The sequence below is a fragment of the Trematomus bernacchii genome, unplaced genomic scaffold (genome assembly GCF_902827165.1).
Source record: "Trematomus bernacchii unplaced genomic scaffold, fTreBer1.1, whole genome shotgun sequence".
In the NCBI taxonomy this organism is placed as follows: Eukaryota; Metazoa; Chordata; class Actinopteri; order Perciformes; family Nototheniidae; genus Trematomus; species Trematomus bernacchii.
Window position 1 is genome coordinate 15,169,200 of NW_022987593.1, and position 14,957 is coordinate 15,184,156.

At 39.3% G+C, this 14,957-nt stretch overlaps 1 protein-coding gene across 1 annotated transcript; it reads right to left on the reverse strand.

Moving 5' to 3' along the window:
• Window positions 1-842: 842 nt before the first annotated feature.
• LOC117481821 (galectin-related protein-like) lies at window positions 843-12,722 on the reverse strand. Its single transcript, XM_034129716.1, has 5 exons — window positions 12,582-12,722; window positions 8,793-8,876; window positions 8,077-8,165; window positions 3,339-3,522; window positions 843-1,444 (listed from the first exon to the last, which is right to left on the reverse strand). The coding sequence occupies exons 1-5, from the start codon at window positions 12,618-12,620 to the stop codon at window positions 1,301-1,303; spliced, it is 540 nt and encodes a 179-aa protein (XP_033985607.1). The 5' UTR covers window positions 12,621-12,722; the 3' UTR covers window positions 843-1,300.
• Window positions 12,723-14,957: the final 2,235 nt, after the last annotated feature.

Genomic DNA, 14,957 nt, shown 5'->3' on the forward strand with positions numbered 1-14,957 from the left:
TATTCCCAAAAACACCTGAGAAAACTACAAAAATATCTGCTTAATTGCAATTAAAATTTCAATAAAGACATTGTCCAAAACATTATTAAAGCATCTGAAACAAATGGTTTAATATACAATAAAATCCTAACGTTTGTATACATTTATCCTGTTTTTTAATGATTCACAATCAATATTTAAAGTTGTAATTTCTTTGTATTCGATTAAATGTTGTACTCAACTTTGTATTGATATTCTTACAAAAAAAAAAGAACAGTGGTTTTTAATGGATGTGAAACACACACAGTATATCTCATACAGATATTCATATATTTAAATATGGATGGCAGCAGGAGATCCAACTGTGTGGTTGGAGGTAGTCATCAGATCATAGAGGCCTCACTTCTTCATGGTTTGTTTACTCAGAAAAATATGAAAACAGTCCTACCCAAAGCCTCAATGGCCTTTAGTTAACCCCATTATTTTCTGTTTATTTTCATGCTACACATATTGTATTTTATGATATTTACAGTTGCAGTAGTTGTGGCTGTTATAGAAGGAGCTTAATTTACAACATTGCACTGCTGTGGACAGGAGCAGCAGCAAAACACATTTTATTTTATCCCCCTAAAATAAACAAAATCAGTTGAAGTGTAAACTGTATTAAAAATATGTCAGGGGGAACTGAAGCCTATATCTACTCTCTTTAAAGCCACCAAACTCTTTTCACAAACACAGTAGTTTTGCTTTGCGGAAAATGGAAGTGGCCGGTCTACCGCTTCCTCAATCCGTTATTAAATGTGTGTTATTGTGTGACTTTGTTGAATATGAACTTACCCGTAAAACAACTAACTGACACAATGACAAAAGCAAAAGAGGATTTTATAGACGCTCTGGAAACACATTTTTTTGTCTGGGTGTTTGTTTTCACACAGTCACACATGCCAGTTTTCAAACTGTTTCAGTAGATCAAAAACATATTTGTCACCAAAATTGAGGCAACTGTTTTCTGTATATTAAATATTTTGTACAAAAAAAGTCAGGAGTGAATGCAGAGTGTGTTCAGAGGAGGAGAAAACTGTAATTGTACATCTCAAAACATGGAAGTTGCTGATCTTACACTTCCTTGATCAGTCAGTCTGTTAATGTGTGATCATAAAACACTTTTTTTTAACACTTTTGTCTCCCCATATTCAACATTTTGTACAAAAAGGTCCACAGTGAATACAGAACATGTTCAGATGAGGGGAGTCATGGCAGTTTGAGCTCAACAGAGTCTGTTTGAAATCTTCTCAAATGTTCAGCAGTGCAGTGTTTTCCTTCAGGCCAGTTTAGTGATAGCGACGCTACCTTTGATCCACAACGTGTCAATGTCTCTGAGTGACGTCAACCTGTGCTGAAAGTCAAACAGCTTCTGTCCGTCCACAAACACACGAAAGCGACTGTGTTCACAGTGAATCTCAATCTGGGAGGAGACAGAAAGTGGAAGTTTGGTTAATTTTGGTGTCTATTGTTTTCGTGTGTTTTTGGCAGTTCTAAATGAATCTACGATACGATACGATAATACTTTTATGTTCAGATCAAGTCTGAAATGTGACTTGCATCACAGCAGCTCCATGTGTAACATCAACATAGACAAATATCAAGACACAATACATGAAAAACAAACAACAATATATATCCTTTATTTAACCAGGCAAAGTCTCATTGAGATTAAAATCTCTTTTCCAAGAGCGACCTGGCCAAGAGGGCAGCATGAACAAAGTTACAACAGATAAAACACAGACAATACAGGCAGAGGAATACAGCTTTAAAACACAAATGAAACGGCACATTAAGCAATCAACTCAAGGTCAGAACAACTCTGAGAAGTGTGAGTATAACAATCTGTGGGGTGATTTTATGGAATGGTTTGGAGCAGGAGTTAAAAGCATAATTCAGTTTAAAAGGATGTACAGAAACACTTTTTTGGAAAACTATGAGAATGAAGAGAGGTGATTGAAGATGAGAAATGATTGTATATGTATGTATAAATGTAAATGTAAGTAGGAATAACTTGCATAATGATTTAAAGGACAATCATTGATCAAGTAAGGGGTGGGAATTAATAAGCATTTGCTTCCTCCTACTCCCTTTCGGACACATATGATTTATTATTATTATTAATATGAAGACTTTTTGATTTGTTGAATATATAAATATTATCATGAATGTGGATACATACTGTATTTTAACAATACAGTATTCTGTTTTTCACATTTGTTATTTTTTTATTTGTTATTTTTTTAATCTGTTCGAAATAAAGATTGAAATGAAATGAAATGAATATGCAAAATAAAAGAAACTATTAAAAATCATTAAAAACTGGCAAAATGTAAAACGAATTCAATCAAGGGATATACGAGCAATCACATCGACCAATGGTTTCTTGTTCTCTGTCCTTAGGCTGGAGCCACACGAGGACGATATGTCCGTTAAAGTTTAAATCTTCCGGACAAAATTAGAAAAGTGCCGGTCAAAGGTCTTCTTTGTTATTTATTGAGCTTTAAAACAAATTGATAACGACTCTATATAATAATATAAAACGGAGCCTCTCTTTTCCTCCCCCTCTTCTGACAGCCCAGCAGCTGATCTCTGAGTAGGAGAGGTGGGGAGAGGCGGGGCTATTGCTTCATCGTTATCAGGACATGATCGTATAGGCGTAAACACGGAGCCGTTTGCCCCCCAGAGCGTTTCGTTCTCAGATCTACCCACCTTGGGACCCGTTATCATTATCGTTTTCTGCGTTTCCATGTCGGCCTCGTGTGGCCGAACCGTCTATCTGATAGTGAACTGTAGCAGATACGACCGTTATCGTCCTCGTGTGGCCGGGGCCTCAGATGGACTTGAACTCCCCCAAGGTGATAACATCTAAGAGTTTCAGCTCCTTCTGTACTTTATTCCAAGCAGAGAGCATATTTAAAAGCTGTTTTACAGTTCTGTTCTTACTTTAGGAACCAGCATCTGAATACAATCTTGGGAGTGCAGGCCATATATACTTTCTCTTTTACACATATATGTGCAAATGTAAGAGGGAACCAGCCCACGTAATGCACAATGGTAATCAGTATCCAATCTCTTTAGGCACTGACATAGGCAACACACATTGAACATAACAATCACTGAGAGCAAAGCTGCTCAAAGAGCCTTCAGCGTGCATTTGATCTGGATTCAGCTCTGTGTTTACTGAGAGGATTGACTGGAGCACAAAGGATGCTTCAGTCTGACTTTGAATCTGTTCCTGCAATCTGTCATTTTCCTTGCATTAAAAAAAGTTAGCAGCTGCCACATGAAGACTATATGAGAGTTTTGTGTGGTACCTTGAAGGGCAGTCCTCTGATGAAGGGGAAGAAAGGCACGGCTCTCTCGGTTTCTCCCCAGGATCCGGACTCACAGGCTTGCCGCAGGATCTGTCGGTCCTTGAACCTCACACAGAGCTCCAGAGCCACGTCCACAGGAGGCTCGCCCCCTGTTCCCCGACCACACGTCAGGGCGAAGTAAAACCTAACAGAGGGACAAATACGAGCCATAAATCTGACACGGATCTGACTTCATAAAGGATTCTAGGAAGGCCTAAACAAAAACAGAAGGGAGGATCTAAGATAGCTTAAACGAAAACATTTTTTTATTTTTTTTAAAACAGCTATTGTTACTATAATTATTATTTATTTGTATTTTGTTATTTTTATCTTTTTCACTAGAAATATCTGCCATCTACTTTGGGTAACCCAGCAGCACAATATTGTATTTGAGAACAGAAAAAATCAAATAAAGTCATAAGGAGAGCAAGACCCGTAAAAAGTTAATGATATGTCCTTTAGGAAAATGTCAGCTACATGTAGGCTCTGGTGTTTAAATGTTTGCTGATTCATCTTTTTGTTTTCCCTGTTTCAGTGAACCCACTGGATTGCTTGAAGAAAACCTAAACATTTGATGATTCTGATGATTCATGCCGCCCTTCTTTCCCCCTATGATTTATGAGAAGAATTACAGATGTTATTCTTAATAAACAGCGGAAATAAGGATTTCTTCAGGAGGTTAAATGTAAATGTTCCTCATGTAGCAAAGTTTGGTGATTTTTAGTGTGAATTTCAGCCTGACGGTGGAACTAGAAGTAAGTCCACTTCGGTTATTTTTCATTTCCTCGCTCCTCGGTCTCGGTATCACCGGAAGTTGATTTGTCTGCGCCATCTTGAGTAGCGTCCCAGTGGCCTTATTTTTGCCGGAGGACCGAGGAGCGAGGATCGAGGAGTGATAACGGAGGAGCGATAATCGAGGAACTACCAGACCATTCTCCGGTGAAATCCTCAGACACTCGCCCCGCCCCCTTACTGTGTATCGCTCACTGATTGGACGATGCAGCGCATGCACTGATCTGGCTGCTGTCAGACGATCAGCTGTGCGGCGTCATCACAAACGGACGTCGCTTCACGTGACGCTCCGGAGGAAACGACGTCCCATTGCTCTTAAAGGAGAGGTGTCATGCTTTTCCGGTTATTACCCGTCCCCTTGTGTGTTATGAAGGTTTTTATGGATGTAAACGGTGTGCAGAGTCAAAACCCTCAAAGTACACCCTATAGCAGGGGTGGGCAATTATTTTTTCCATGGGGCCACATGAGAAACTGAAAATATTGTGGAGGGCCGGGCCAAAAGGCTGAACTCAATTCTGCATAATATTAATTGTATTTCTTTATAAAAAGCAGTAAATAGCATTGTTTTGACAAGCTGGTAAGAGTATATGTTATAGTTAAGCAATGGAAAAAGTGAGGTTGCCTTACAAAAAAATGTCATTTATTAAATCAAATTTCCCAAAACAATGGTAAACAAAATGAACGTTTTTCACCATTTGTGACTCATATTAGTGAACATTTTCAGTCACATTCACTCAAACACATTTTGAGTTTCATTTACTGTTGGAAAGAGGTTCTTAGCATTCTAAAGACATCACAATATTGTCTTTGTACTCCAAATATTAAGCAAGATACATCATATTGAACTGTCACTAAACATCACTGAACTGTGATTTTGAGAAAAAGGCTTCCAAAGAAAGTGTCCCAGTTCACTGCTAGTTGGTGCCTTTACATGCCAACATTTGTAGTCTAACCACCTCATTTGGTGTTTTTAAGTTCTCTTTTCTTGTTCAGTGAGAGAAATCTAGTCTCTGCTGGGCTTTAACGAGTGCATCAAAGTCAGGTTGAATGTCTGAGGTGGAGATGCGAAGCACAGCTGACAGATGATCATCAGTGAGAGAGGATCTATACCTGGATTTCGTAAACTTCATAATTGAAAATGTTTGTTCACATATGTATGCGTGTCCATGCACTCGTTTACCTCCGTGAACAGATCGCTCCCTGTCGTCGTCCCTTTCATCGACCGCATTGCTGCCAGCTCCTCCGTAATCTTGAAGTCCGGTGTTATCCCGCGGACGAATACAAGTAACTGGGCTGTGTCGCGGACATCACAGCTCTCGTCCAAAGCCAAGGAGAAAAAGTCGTAACTTGCCACTTCACGTTGCAGCTGAAGCTCCAGATTCCCCGCAATGTCCTCGATCCTTCTAGTCACGGTTCGCCTGGACAGCGGGACTTGCTCAAATGCGGCTTTTTTTTCAGGGCATATTAGTGCTGCAGAGTCCACCAAGCACTCTTTGACAAACTCCCCCTCCGAGAACGGCTTACTGTTTTTAGCAATTTTGTGGGATATCACAAAGCTGGTCATGGTTGCTGCATCACTGGATGTGTGAAGCTTGGTAAAAAAGCCTTGCTGCTTTTGCAGCTTAGCTAGCAAAGCTTCCGATGTCCGCGCCCTTTCAGCGTCAGTCAAGTTTTTATATTTCTCCGCGTGTTTCGTCTCGTAATGTCGACTCACATTGTACTCCTTAAACACGGCGATCTGCTCCCCGCAAACTAAACACACGGTTTTACCTCCGACTTCAGTAAATAAATACTTAGCAGTCCAATTTTTGTTGAAAACCCTGCATTCAGCATCTACCTTTCTTTTTTTAGCGGACATTTTTTTGAGGGCTAAAGTCGTCTTGTGACAAGGATCCAATAATGTGCACCAGTGGCGTAGCCAGGAATTATTGTGAGGGTGGGCCTGGAGAAATGTAGGTGGGCCAGGGGGAGACTTATTAAGCGTGGGGTCTGAGCTGAAACTTCATTAATGATTTTAATGATTTTTTAATGCACTAATTGAACATAAGCATAAACTAGCAGTGAAAACAAAAACATAGGCACGGCGGCCTCAGAATGTGTGTACAACTGACATCCACATGACTAGGGATGGGTATCGTTAAGGTTTTAACGGTAGGCCTACTACTACTTTTATCGATACCGCTTATTGATCCGGTGCTTTAACGGTACTTTTATCGTTTTTTTTTGAGAAAAAAATAAGGTAAACTAACTAACACAAATTGTGAACAAAACTATCATTGCTTTTTATTTTAATTAAATACATATTTCACATCAAAAGAAACAACAATGTTTTAACAAATTGTATTAAATAATCTGATGACAGAACTGTAAACAGAATAGCTGAAACTTTAACAAAATAAATAACTCTAAATTACCTCTAATCATTAGCCCATGTTTGTATAATTGAGTTAACTCTGTGTGTTGCTGCTAGCATACATAACACCTGACGTGGAAAAGTTACTCGTGGATGGGGCTACAGAGCTACTAGAAAGACAGTCGAACCCGGTGCATTTCTCCGTTTGAATGTGGTGCACTTTTACAAGATGTTTAGACAAATTGCTCGTGTTACCGCCCTTACATGCTAAACTCTTATTGCACTTTTGGTAACGAGCATTGTCCACATCGAACAGGTAAAGTTTAACCACACCTCGGAGCGCGTTCTCTCCGCCATCTCCTCCGCGTGTGTGTGTTGCTGCATGTACAGTAGCAGCTGCGTGTGTGTAAACTGCCCCGCCCCCTCGCACACAGACGGGGGAGAGAGATCTCTCGTCTGGATTGGAAAGATCGAAAATACTAAAAATAATCATAGACGCATTTTGCTGTCTTTTTGCATATTAGAAACAGAGTTGGCGACACTAAAACTGCAATATAATGTTTGTGTAGCAATAATACATATTAGATATATTTTTTACATGTCTCAAGTACCGACCGATAACGTCGGAGCTTAATGGTACCACGGTCTTTAATAATTCAGCCCTGGGGCTCGGTACCCATCCCTACACATGACGGGCTCGGCGGCCACAGGTTGTTTATCCTTGACAGTCGCACAGTGGGCACACACTGAGAGTTTTCATATTCAGCAAATGTGTACACGCTTCACTGCAGACCTCAAGAAGAAATAAGACTTTCGTTTACTCACGGCAAAACCTACTTTACTTACTAATTTACTCACGGTAAAAAAATGCACTCCCTATTCCATTGTCATGAAGGTGGAATCTAACTATATCCAGAATAAGTTTGATTGGATCCAGCTAGAAACATGTTTATTTCTGCTGTAAAGTTGGGCATTTTAACATGGGGGTCTATGGGAATTGCTCCTTTATCCATCCCCTGTTGGCCACTAGAGGAACTGCAGTTTGTGGCACTTCCTTCTGGGCTTCCCGGCTCTGCGCTATAACGCGCTGATTGGCTGTGGGTGAGCCAGACGTGCATGTGGGTGGGCCCAGGCCCACCCGGGCCCACCCACAGCTACGCCACTGATGTGCACGTCTTGATATACGTATTGCGTCATTATGCACGTGAATAAAAAACAACTTCAAAATAAAAGCAATGCAGCTTTAGTCCATGCATGAGGTAAAGTTAGAAAATATGTTTATTTTGTAATTTCCAATTAGCCTTACACGGGCCGGTCAGAGTCAACCAAAGGGCCGTATGTGGCCCGGGGGCCGTACGATGCCCAGGTCTGGACTAGTCGCAGGGAAACGACGCAAGTGAGTGACGCAAGGAATCCATTTAACCGAAGTGAGATGCACCTCAGGAGTCCATCAAAATCATTCAGATCCATTCTCTGAATATCCACACTGTTAGCATTGATACTGAAGGAAGGAGATGGATTGATAAATGCAAGATTAGATTAAATAATTTGTACCTGTCAGGACGAGAGTCTACGACCCCGACCATGACAACCTTCTTCCCCGGAGACATCCCTCCTGTGATGTGACCTCTGAAAGGAACCGCCTGCACACAAAACATTTACATCAAACAAAGAAAACTACTATCAAGGTGACTTTGTATTATATAAAAGACAAAACGCTTCTTAGTGTAAAACAAAAATAATGGGAACATAAAGAAATGGATGCACTGGATAAATTCAAATACATGTATTTACTGAAACATTTTATTTTATCTATAACATCCTTTATTTGAGGATATATGAGATACAGTTTTATCTCAAATGAAATTAAATGTGCTGTTATGTTTATGTACTGATATATATTTTCTTTTTTGCATATATGTTTAAGTGGAGGAAATAAGCATTTGATCCCCTGCAGATTTTGTAAGTTTACCCACTTACAAATAAATGAACAGGCTATTTTCCACAGTTTAATGCAAATCAATGTTTATCTTTTATATAATGTCAATTTCTGGATTGTCTTTTTGATTTTCTTACTCTCACTGTTAAAATTAACCTACCATTAAAATTATAGACTGTTAATTTATTTGTAAGTGGGCAAACTTGCAGGGGATCAAATACTTATTTCCTCTACTGTATATGTATTGTTCTTTCAAAATAAAGTTAACATATTTTAAGAAATCATACCTTAACATTATTAAATTAAAGTTATAATTTGGAGAAACAGTTACCAGACTTCTCTCGGCTTCTTTTTCAGGAGGACGAACACTCGGTTTATTTTCATCAGGTGGACTTCTCTGTGGAACAACCCATTTCTGAAAAGTGAAAAAAAAATGTTTTAATAATAACTGTATCTGTTTTGCTTTTCCAGATATAATTGGACATTTTTGGATTGTTTGAAAACATGTACAACTTAACAATTAAATAAAATACAAATATAGAAAATCTAATTGTAAGAAAAAAGTAAAAAAATTCACATATTTGACAGTTTTTCTGTATTTGATTTATTTTAGTATTTAAAAGGTTAATAGTCTTAAAGTGGACCTATTATGCTATATTGGAAAAATATATTGTAGGGCCATACCTATACAAAACATGTCTGTGAAGTTTTTTGCTTAAAATACCAAACAGATCCCATTGTAGCCATGCCTCATACTGCTCATACCCCTCTTTTGCAGCCCTGTTATGGCGCATTTCCACTACACGGCCTCGCTCGGTATGGCTAGGCCTCGTTAGGACTGGCTCACTTTATGGCGCATTTCCATTACAGTTTAGGATCTAGGGTAGTATCTATAGTAACGCAGTGTAGGCAGAGCCGTGACGTCATCTTCAATGAGAACCCCAGAAAAACAACATCAGCCGTTAGCTGTTAGCACTCAGAGCTCATATATGTTCAGAAACTAGACAAAAGTTAAACAAGTACACACCACAGACTGCCTGTGTCATGGCGAATACAGTCGCTGGTTTATTTATGTCTGTATAGGCCGTTGTTGTGACTGTGGACGGTCGGAGCATATATTGCGTTAGTTTAGCCAATCTCCATTTAGAAAACACGCATTTTAAAAGGTTTTTCACCTGCCGTCTGTCTGCAGACTTGTCAAAGCATTAATTCATGGTTTTTACTAACCGGTATCAGTATGTTGTTACTTCGGCATCATTTTGAAACGTGTATTACAATTAAATCACGGTCAAATATGTTCATCTTGTTGTAGTTGTAGCCCCCTTGCCAGCGATTATCTCTCTAGTTTAGCAAACTCAGCCCGACTCAGCCCTGTGTGTTGGCCCCGATAGAACCACGATTTTGTCGGGCCAGAAAAGAGGTGAAAAAGTACCCCCGGGCCGGAACTAGGCATAGTGGAAGCGCAACCAAAAACGGGCCCGACACGACACGGCACGCTTAAACCGCGCTCCGTGCCATGGTGGAAATGCGCCATTAGAGGGTGTTTCTCAATGTCGAGGAAGGCTGCTCCAGAGCCACTATTTCAAGCATACTACGTCATCGAGTGCCGCCGAAGGACTGTTCCAATGTCCAGCATACTTGGAATTCTACCAAGGCCGGCGTACTTCGTAGCGAGAAATTTCGAGGCTGCACATGTGTAGACTCCGCGGTCTTAAAGGTCCCATGTCATGCTTTTCCGGTTATTACCCGTCCCCTTGTGTGTTATGAAGGTTTTTCTGCATGTAAACGGTCTGCAGAGTCAAAAACCCTCAAAGTACACCCTGTAGCGAGTAAAACTCTAACACAGAAAATACCGCCCCAAAACGCCTCGTTGGAGATTTCTCATTTTCCTTTGTTTACTTCCTGGGTATCGTGACGTAGGGATGGCCAGTAGCCACGCCCAGAGCTATGACGCGATACGGTCATGCGGTACCCGGAACCAAATGGACCAATCCGTGGAGCCGTTACGTTATGTCCGCGGAGCCGTTATGTTAAGCCCCCGCTGATTGGTCCAAATTGACCAATCCACGGACTTCCTCACACACACTCAGTGCAGGCAGCTCTGCTGATTTCTCCTTCCTGGCTGCAGGCTGATAACAGACAGTTGGGATCGCGGCGAAATTCTCTCTGCAGACCCATTCTCTCTGCAGACCCATTCTCACAGCGTTTATCAACCTTTTTCTTACTCAATATCAAGCCACACGTATTGTTTTTACTTCGGCTGTGAGTTTGTGTGTGCTCAGGATGAGTTTGGCTGTGTTTGGCTGTGTATCGCTAACAAAGAAACAACACCTCCACGGAGCTCAGCGCGATTCACAACGTCCCGACCAATCAGAGCACACTGTGCTCACAGGGAGGGTGGGGGCTGGAGCTATTGGAGCTACAACGAGCCGTTAAAGGCAGAGAGTGAAATTCAGTGAATACACGTAGTTTACAGAGATGCTGTTTGAGAAACCAATGTGAATTTGGAAAATTGCACAATATAAATCTATTCTAGTAGACCTCAACAATGGAATTATGATCAGTGGAAATGGCCATGACATGGGACCTTTAAAATCCCCACAATGCTTTGCGCATGGACCAATTTCCAAATCTTTGGCGGAAATCGCGCTCCATATCAGGCGGGGCCTCGCATATGACGCACACCTGCACACCTGTTAGCCTGTTCCACCATTCTTCGTTTTCCGAGGCTAGGAAGGATTCTTGCCTCGCTTCTGAAGCAAGTGACTTGGAAGACATGTGCTACCAAGCAAGCGTCCTCGACATTGAGAAACACCCCCAGAGAAACGCGGATTTTGGGTCCTTAGCTTGAAAAAAGAAAAAAAGAGGAGGCGGAGCTAATGCCTGATCAGAATTCTACCGGAGATAAGGTTAAATTCTGCTGTGATAAAACGCCATCCTGTTCTAAACCACATCAAGGATTATTTCTGAAACAGTATGGAGCTCAAATGCTTTTTCTCTTGCGGGTTTATCACAAGGTGAGTTCCTTTTTTTATTTCCTGCTTTTTAAACACATGTGCTCTCTAGTACAGGTTAGCTCTGAGTGTTAGCGAGGCTTGCTAATGTAAACAAAGACGAGATTACGTCCAAAACACGTCAGGCATTGTTTCTGATAGCAACTTTCTGTGGGTCTGCATTGCCGATTTGACGTCATATCGGCAGCAAATCTGGATCAGCCCCGTTTTTTAAAAGATTTGGGTACGGAGGAAAAGAGAAAGGGTTTTATTTTCTGACGCTGTGTGAGTTCCCCGACACACCGGGGACACATATTTATGTATAAAAGACATCAAAAAGTGCATTTTGCATGATAGATCCCCTTTACCACACATAATCCGAAACTCCATTAATTGAATGTAGAAATAAATCATATTTAAAATAACATCATTTTGTAATGCATTATCTTTCAATCAAGTAAAACAAACTGGTGAATGTATGAAACATATTTTCCTCTACTTTTCCCTCTATTTTCCTATTTTTATTTGTTTTATAAATACATTACGTGTATGCTTATTTGTGCAAATATTATTCATAATTTGTAAACTATTTTTCACAAGAAGGGAACAACGTCATTATTAGCAACTCAAACTCAATTAACTGCGTGACATCACATGTCCTGTGACCATCACGTGCTGCGTCAAATCCCCAAAAGTTCAGTGGGTTCCTTCAAAACAAACTTTTCGCTGTAACTCGAGGTGTCAAAAATAACAAATAAACTAGCACCAAGAAAACAAACTTTATTTCGAACCAATTGACCACAGTTTAATTTATTTGATTCTTGTATCATTACTTCATAGATATATTTTAAAAAGCTGCCAGATCAGTATGCAAACAGAGCTTTTATTTTGTTAACAATGACCGGACGTTGCAGTTTCTCTTCTGGCATGCATGACGCAGTTTAAACGACAACAGATTATTTAAAAAGTTAGTAAACCAGTTTAATAATCACCTCAGAAATAAAACTTTAATCCCAACAGTGAATCTGAAATATAAAACACTATCCCCCTGGTTCCTCTCATTTTTGTTACTTTACATAATCTCTCAGCTGCTTCCTGTTTCTCAGGTGTGTTTGAATTAAACTCACCTTTCTGCCCGGCTCTGTCACTCTACGTGTGTCCGCCATCTTTGTTTATCTGAAGAAAACAAACAGCAGAGGGAAAAAAAGGAGCTGCAGATCCAGTTAGACTGCATTCCTCCGTCCACTCTGACGGAAAAAAGCTCCAACCTGCCTCATCACACACACACACACACACACACACACACACACACACACACACACACACACACACACACACACACACACACACACACACACACACACACACACACACACACACACACACACTGCTCTGTTAATCAGCTGCCCTCTGCATGCCTTTCTCTCTCAGGTCAATAACAAGAGAGCTCATTGTGAGGCGGTGACTGCAGGCAAAACCAAAAAATATGAAAGCGTTTGTTCTCAGCAGAGCAACAGTTTTTTTAACACCTTTGATCTTTAAATAACTTTACATTTAACTCACACTATATGCTGGTGCTTGATGTTCATTCTTTTATTGGACAGTTAACTTGAATTCTTATGTTTACACATCTTATTTGATCTTTTATTGAACATTTTTACTTTAATTATTATGTGTATTTGATATTTTACTGCACATTCTGACTTCTTTGTTATACATATTATTTATCTTTTAATTTAATTCATTCTATAATGAAACACCTGTCACAAAAAAAATATTTCCCCTGTGATTATTAAAGTATTTGTGATTTTGATTTAAGTTTCAAACAATAAATAAAAATACTTCGCATATAATGAATAAAAAACACTATGTTTAAATGTTAGTAGCATTAGTTTGGTCTAGTATATTCTAGGGTAATCCTTATATTTGAAATGGTGTATTCTATAGATACATGTGTGTTCTATATGTACAGTATATACTTACTGTTAATTGTTTAACTCATGTGCACAGCGTTGATAATCTGCTGCTGCAACAAAATAATTTTCAAATGTGGGATTAATAAAGTGAATTCTTCTACCTTAATTTACTCCTTCTAGGTTTCACATGCTGTAATCTAAAAATGGCAAACAAGTCTTTTGTTTGTGTAAAAGCAAACAGTCAGTCTATTTATTTACCTATATGTCTAATAGAGAGCAGAGTTCACACAGCTGTTTACTCTGGTATGGATAACTTTGGTAAAACTTCACTTTTGGTTTTGGTGTTTTCATGTGCTTTGTTTGTTTGCAATAAGATTAAGTACAGACTATCACCAGTACTTTGAAGCAGTGGAAGGTTGTAACTAGGTAGGTTACATGTGGTATTGTACTTTACTACACATTTAAGGTACTTATACACTACTTGAGTATTCATTTTATGCAACCGTATACCTATATTTGACTACATTTCAGAAGCAAATACAACCACATTTTCTGACAGTGCAAGTAAGTGTGCAGATGATGAAGTGTTTCTTCATTTGTTCAGAAAATTCTCCCACTTGTTTAGCTAAATAAACTATTTAAAAAGCCTCTTGGATCTGTTGGAAAATGCATCGTCACAAAACTGAAAAAAGGGCTGTTTTTTCTGAGAAGCTTAAATATGAGGACCTTACAGAATATGATGCATTGCTGTTGAGTAAACTACCATACTTTAAGTACATTTAGCTGATACATACTTTTACTTAAGATTGTAAACGAAGGACTTTTACAAGAGGAATCATTTTAGGGTGGTTTTACTTCTAAGTATTTTCTTGTTTTAAATAATGTTAGGTAAGCTTCTTTAATTCTACCAATTGTAGGTATCACGTTAGAGGTTGACAAGAACTTAATTTAAGCTGCTCAGAAATCCAGAGAAGTATCAAATAGTGTCCAAAAAGACTCACCTTACCAGTCTGCAGCAGAGGTACGGAGCTTTCTCTTCAACTTCTCTATTTTAAGTACAGATTTTCCCTGTTTTTCTAATTTCATTTACAAAAACTTGTCTGGTAGCAACTTTCCTTTTCATTTTCCGTGGAGGGAGAGTAAGAGAATGGAAGGAAGCACGAGGTCAGAGGAAAGGGCCGAGCCGGAGGAAGAGGAAACAACAGATGCCGCATGCTTCCAAAGAAAATATGAATCGCTAATTTAAAATATTTAGCCAAAATGTAATAATCTCTCTGACTGTATTTACCGGCCGCCACTGCTCAAGTTACAACAGCTCATAAAAAATGTCTCATTTATCTTATGGTCTGATCTTTGTCTCATGTGTGAAAGCCTGTTAACCAACAGAAAGGCCAAGGAAACAACAACAGTGACCATTTTGTATATTTTATTATGAAAGCACACACATAATCCCCTTCATTGGTTTGTATAAAAATAACAGAGTAGAAAAAACATAAATAAGCAAACAAAACATCTACATCTATAGAAAATGACAAATCCTGCAGTTTCATGAAATACATTAGACAGAGTTGAAAAAACACTTTCAGC